Source organism: Trifolium pratense, linkage group LG6 (genome assembly GCF_020283565.1).
Source record: "Trifolium pratense cultivar HEN17-A07 linkage group LG6, ARS_RC_1.1, whole genome shotgun sequence".
Taxonomy (NCBI): domain Eukaryota; kingdom Viridiplantae; phylum Streptophyta; class Magnoliopsida; order Fabales; family Fabaceae; genus Trifolium; species Trifolium pratense.
The window spans coordinates 32501875-32508646 of record NC_060064.1 but is presented as its reverse complement, the minus strand read 5'-3'; the positions used below and the strand labels follow the sequence as shown (position 1 = coordinate 32508646).

The window sequence follows — 6772 nt, the reverse complement described above, 5'->3', positions numbered from 1 at the left end:
GTGAATTAAAATAAATATTTATTGAAATTAAATATTCATTGTATATTTAATGTATCTGTCTTGTAATATAGACCAGATACATTAAATATACAATGAACCTATCACCCGCAGAAAATGAATATATTGAAGGAATGAGTTGTATATATAAGAAAATTAGGAGGAAATGAATTTGGAAGTCTGAAAATATATATAGAGTACGTAGCACTGAGCTTGAAATATCTGTTTTGCAGAATTGGAAAAACGTGTGATGAATGAGAGCTTAAATTATTCAATATATAGGGCACTTACCTCGTAGTGGTACTGGTACAAACGTGAGAAGCAAAAAAAAAAAGGCTAGAAGAAAGATTATAAATGGAATGGATGAAATTAAAATTACTACTCTTATAAGATACAAAAATGCAGTTGAGTTCTCAGTGCTGCATCAATAAAATACAGTCAAACTGAACTTAATCCTAATATTAGCTAGGAGGGTCATCAAGTTTACACCAAAACTGATATATTATCAATAAATTAGCATGGAATGTATATTTAAGGACTTGAGCTAACTTAGCCAAAAAAAAAATACACCTATGTTATATAGATTATTCTCTAGTATTAAATGGTTTCCTGAGCATGGTTTTAAACTGAGGCCTGCAATTGCGGACGAAATAGTTTTGCTATGGCATCACAACTGTAGTTTTGACCACGTCGGCAACATGTTTCCGCATTTTGCCACGATATAAAAGTTTGCAGCATAACTGTGTGACCGCAATTTAAAACCATGTTTTCGAGTGAGGCAAAATATTAATGGCTTTATTCCTTTCCTCGCCCAAAACTAAATCTGGGATGAAGCATTTGTAGCAACAACCAGTTATGTACATGAATCCGGAGAATGTGAATCCATTATCGAATGTCGGATGAACCATCAACAACATATTATCTTAGATGTCATCTATCGCCACCCTCGAGCTCTTCTTGATCCTCAAATTGATTTTCTTCTTTAGTGTTTACTTCTGCTTCACCTTCATTATTTCCACCACTTTGTTTAAAGAATAAACCGGATACAGAATCATCGTCATCACCATCATCATCGTTTTCTTTATCTTTCGATTGAGAAACAGAACCGGTGTCCATCCATGCAGGACACTGGTGAGTGACACCAAGAGATAAAGGAATAGAAGAATTCTTTGATGCTTCAAAGGAGTCATGCCGCAAACAAGAACATTCCGGAATTGGATGAGAGAGAAAGGATAATGGTTTTGATTTACTTGATGCTTCTATGATTCCATCAAGTAATGATTTTCTCAAATGTCTGCGAACTGATTTTAGCCACGTACGATTTGCTTGATACATGTGTTCACGAATCTCGTCTACAAATTTAGCAGCTTCCTTTCTGCATCAAAAGAAGTATATGAAATCTTCTTCATGCTTAAAATATCATTACTTAATCTTTTGTTTGTGAAAAAGAACATAGAAACATCGACCAAGGTAGAGTTATTTACCTGTTGGGTCTAAATGTCTTTGACGCAGCCGACTGATATAGCCTGTGCCCCATCACCAGGCTAGCGAAATTCGAATGCCCTTTCCCGTCACGGTCAAATCCGGGGATGAACACATCGGCTTCAACACAAACAGCATAATCAATAGCCTCCCATAGTAATTTATGAGCATTGGTCCTCAGTTCCATTACTGTGCTATCAGGTTCATTATCACTTTCGGCTACCCAACCCCACCAACCCTCTATGTTATACGATTTCGGCCTTGCTGGAGGTGGAGGAAGTGGACGAGGACGTGGACCTGCGTTCTTCCAAGCTGCAAGCTTTTTAACTTCTTCGAAAGGTGGTGGTCCCGGAGGAGGATTAACAAGGTTAACTTCTTGCCCGTATATCTTAATCATCTCCCAAGGTGTAGTAAGAGAAGTTCTATCAACAACATTTTCAAACATCGCATGAAGAGGAATCAATGTTCTTTGACCACCAAAGACTTCTCCTCCAGATACATATATAATTGCATCCTTCGAGTATCCATAGGCACGCAGAAGTATACCAATCTGCAAGAGATCAAAATTGTAGATCGTATAATAACTGTTAATTACTGAAGTTTGAACAGTCATTCTCCAACCAATTCACTGACACTGAAAAATTAAGGCCTGTTTGTTTCACTTTTTAAAATAATAATCATCACTTTTAGTAATATTCATCCGTTTGTTATAGCTTTTAAAAAAAATGAGAATCTAAAAACCACTTAAATTATTAACTTGTTTGTAGTAGCTTCTCGTGAAAATCATTTACAGCAGATGATTTTTAAATAAAAAAAATAAGTTTTTCATCATGGTAAACAAACAATAGTTTCTGCTTAAAAATCTAAATTATTGAATGTCAAAATAATTTTTTTATATTCCATAACAAACAAGCCTTTAAGCCTTGTCGAAAGTCTAAAACAAATTCTCTCACCTCCTCAGGCATTAAAGGACAAGATCCATTGAGTCTTGCTTCAGCTGAGTTGACTGAAAGCTTCCCTTTGACAATCCCACGTTTTATCATCCATGTTCTTTTATGTTGAATGAGTTCAGTATGTACATCCTAGCAAAGATTCAAAGACCGTCGTTATTGAAGTTCATATACGAAAAGCTGAGTAGTTTAAGGTAGTTATCACAGATAAAATTATATACCTGAAAAAGTTCAGCACAACCGTGATAAGCTAAAGACTCTCTCGTCATGCCAGGATCAAAAGCAATGAATGGACGACTAGGAGCTCGTAATCTATAATTATATCATGAAATACTCAGAAACCGAAAAAAACAAACATAAGATGTGACAATGAAGTTTCTCTTGCCTCTGTAAAACCTTAGCGGAAAGTTCCTGAACTTCCTGACGGAACTGAAGAGCATGAAAAGAAACTCGGCATCTCAGCCTTTGATATTCTTCAAAATTGGGAGGGAGAATGGCCTGAGAGAAGAAAAGGACAAGCAAAGAGAAACAATAATTAATACCTACATTTAATAAAAGCACGGTACAAATACAAACCAATTTGTGTAGCATGAGCAAGAAAATAGTAAAGAACAAATTGACGATGGACAGTGAGTTTCGCAGAATCATGATGTGCAGTTGCAATTTTGGCAAAAGTTGCACTTTGGAGCTTTAACAAAATCATGGTGCCATAGTGATTTCGTTCGGAATAGACTAGAGAGTCCGAACAAAGTCATGGTGCCATAGTGATTCATTTCGTTCGGGCTAGACTAGAGAGTCCGAACAAAAGTTGAACTGGTTGTTTGTCAAAACTTAATCTAAAGATCATTTCACTAATCCATTGAATCCTAGACTAGTCAACTAAATAATAAACAGGTCCGAACAAATTCACTTAGGAATTTGATTTCTCTAATAAGAAAAAATTTGATAAAAAATATGGAACTAAAGCATGAATCATAAATTCTCGTTACCTGCAAGCATCCGCCATTGGAAACAACCAGTTCAACCACTGAATGCTTCTTTAATATAGGGAGAACATGATGGAAATAATAAAAAGGTGATGCCGAATATGGAACTTTAAACACCGGAATCTCCTTCTTTCTTCTTGCACCTTTTAGATATTTTGGAAGAGTTCTCACAACTTTGACATCTTTTGCTAATGAGAATATAAATTGGTCCTCGTTATATAGATACGCAAAACTCTTGAACTGAGAGCTGTACAAAAATAGATATAAAAAGAAATAGTAAATATTGAGCATGAGACTGACAGCGTGTTTGGATTGACTTATTTGAGTTTATCTACGCATAAGTTGTTTTCAGCTTATTTGAGTTATGAACACAGTTTATAATATATTATGTATATAAGCTGTTTTCAGCTTATTACACTCTATGATAGCTTATGAAAACAGCTTATAGCTTACATAAACATAGTTTGACTTAATTTTATCTTTTGTTATAGAAACAACTTATACATAAGCACTTATACGATAAACGCTTATGCTATAAACAGTTAATTAAATTGTTTATCTAAATTTGGCCCGAGTTAAATGTAAGCTTCTATTATTCCTTGAGAGAACATATGATAAACCTTATTCCCTTGGTGCTGGTTGTTGATTGGATTTCAGGCATTGCTAATGTAGCATTAAGAAGTCTAGCAACGACAACCACATCGGCTATCTGAAAAAACCAAATAATAATACACTTTCAGTTGAATGTCGTTAAAGTACAATAATAGGATTCAGAACCTGAAACAATAGCCTCACCGAATTCCTGATCTCGTGAAAACCACCTTGTATCCGGACAAAAATAAACCCGTTGGTTTGTGAACCAGGATCTGTCAGGAATGATGGAAAGAGACATATATAAGGTTTAGCAGTGATATGAAACGCAATAGTATTCAAATTATGCTGAATCCTAGATACAATAATATTGAGAAACAAGACCGAATGCATATACTGAACGGTGGAAAAAAGTGTGAAGATCGAACTATTCATTTAGTGAAAATTTTACAGTCAACAAAACCTGAATTTTTTTTATACAATGTAGTATATGCATAAAACATCATTGTCAGAAAGTGACATAAAAATACACATGCAAGTGTTGAGACAGACCGAAATCAGGGCAACAAATAATCGTACTGGTCAAACTTTCGTTCAGAAGACATTGCACATAGATGTGATAGAGGCATTGCCTATATAGCACCAACACTACAAATTGAAGGAATGTCTGTGTCCGACACCGTCAAACCGACATGTGGTTACATTCCATCGCCCCCATTTTCTTATATAGATGCCTTGTTATAAAAAGCAACATCAGTAAAATTAACAAACTTCCAAAATGATCTCTTAAATTGAAAACCATTGATCACATTAGTCCTTCTAAAACACTTAATTTAGTCGCTACAATTGTCTTGAAGGAACTAATATGATGGAATATCGTTAATTTCAAAGATCAAATTGCCCGAGCCCTGAAATGTAGGGATTAAATTGGTCATTCGCTCTAAGACTCGTCCTAACTAGATGGAAACTAAAGCTAGCTACATGTAACAAACTAAGTCATAATCTCCAATCACGAATTTCATATAAAAAAACATCATAACCCGATAAATCATATCTCCATTCTTACAGTGATTCAAAAGAATGTACGAAACAAAAACAAAAACTGTTCCCAAAAATTGCTACATATTGGATTGCAATCGAGTTTGGCGAAATCACAATGTGATATTATGCTTATGGCAAAAGCTAGACTTTGCAGCTTCAACAAAATCACAATGCCACCATGATTCCAAACGAACATGAAACACATTAGAATGAATCAAACACTCAATTTGACTAAAATAGAAAAATAGCTAGTCAACCCTCTCCCTACACCCCCACCAAAAGTTCACAAGTTTGGTCGGCAGATAAATAAATCAATGATCAATAAAGCAACATAGAATAAAATTTCTAGCACCAAAATGAAAAGTTGAACTAACCAGAATAATACCCTCTTGGATTTGAATCTGGATACAAAGATTCAAGACGCTTTACCTGTCCCCATAATCTTCTATATGAAGCACTCTGCACCACAAACAATAAAAAAAATAAAAAATAAAAAAACTTTAAATATACACAGCAAAAAAAAAAACATTAAAATACACAAAAGAAATAACAATAACACACATGAAAACAATGTCTAAAATCTCATTAGCTTATAAACTCCAAAGACTTAGGAGACAACAGATCCAAACCAATGAACAAAGACAGTGATGTGTTTATTTCCATCAAAACAAAAAACAAAAGGAAAAACATCATATGACGAATACCCTTCTGATAAATGCAACATCTTTGTCATTTTCTGAGACACAATACAATACAAAGTCCTAAAAAAAAGGGATTTTTTTCAGAAAAATCAAAACTTTAAGAAAATTAACATAAAATTAAATGATAAAAAGAAAATGGGGGGTGTAAAAAGGAAGTAAAAAGTTGAGATCTTTTTGTTTACATTAGTAGGAAAATCTGTTTTATCAAAGATGGGTCTCCAAGAGAAGATTGTAACTGAAGATTGATAATCTGAAACACCAAGTTCAGTGAATCTAGCTAGAAGAAAGTGAATGAAGATTGAAAAAGCTGATAGAACAATCCCAATAAGACCAACCCATTTCATTTTTGACTTCATTTTTATTTCCCCTTTCATTGAAACAAAAAAAAAAAAAAAAAACTCTCTCTTTCTCTCTCTATTTATGTTAATGTTACTGTTTCTCTCTCTTGAGAGATTTGTTGAGAAGTGTGGTGAGGAGAAGAAGAATGAAGTAACTGAGTCAATAGAAAAGTCTTTGAAAGTGAAGAATGAGATTGATAAGGCACGTGTTAAAGCATGTTTTCGCTTCGGTTTTCATACACTGGCCAGAGAGAGAGAGAGAGAGAGAGAGAGAGTGCTGGTTGTATTGTATTTGTGTTGGATCAAGATTTAGGAGGACCACACCCTATATCTTCTAGTACTGATGTGTCTTTATTTTTGTTTTACTTTTTTTTTTACAATTTTTTATTATTATTTGATAATATATCTATTGAGGATATACACACATTTTAAAAAAGGTAGAGTTGTTCAAAAAATAAAGTTATTGAGTAAATTAATTTTTATGATAAAATTAAGTTACCATGATATTTGCTTAAATAAAGTGCTCTTATTAATATACCATAAGCAATTGAATTTGAATTATTTCGAATTATTTGTTTTAGAAAAATTTTATTAATCACGTAAGTCTAATATTTTTATGAATAAAAAAATACTAATATAATTAACATATTAATAAAGTAAATAAAGTGAGAGTATATAAGTGAAAA

The 6772-nt window shown here is 33.6% G+C and overlaps 1 protein-coding gene across 2 annotated transcripts; it reads right to left on the bottom strand.

Moving 5' to 3' along the window:
• Window positions 1-348: 348 nt before the first annotated feature.
• LOC123889444 (O-fucosyltransferase 27) lies at window positions 349-6385 on the bottom strand. Of its 2 annotated transcripts, none has more exons than XM_045938781.1 (10): window positions 5931-6385; window positions 5422-5506; window positions 4211-4281; window positions 4036-4124; window positions 3419-3662; window positions 2815-2927; window positions 2651-2741; window positions 2433-2561; window positions 1482-2029; window positions 349-1372 (listed from the first exon to the last, which is right to left on the bottom strand). In XM_045938781.1, exons 1-10 carry the CDS (start codon window positions 6120-6122, stop codon window positions 928-930), a joined length of 2007 nt encoding a protein of 668 aa, XP_045794737.1. In that variant the 5' UTR covers window positions 6123-6385; the 3' UTR covers window positions 349-927. The 2 variants fall into 2 exon arrangements, with proteins under 2 accessions (XP_045794737.1, XP_045794738.1); XM_045938782.1 differs by lacking the exon at window positions 5931-6385 and adding an exon at window positions 5609-5722.
• Window positions 6386-6772: the final 387 nt, after the last annotated feature.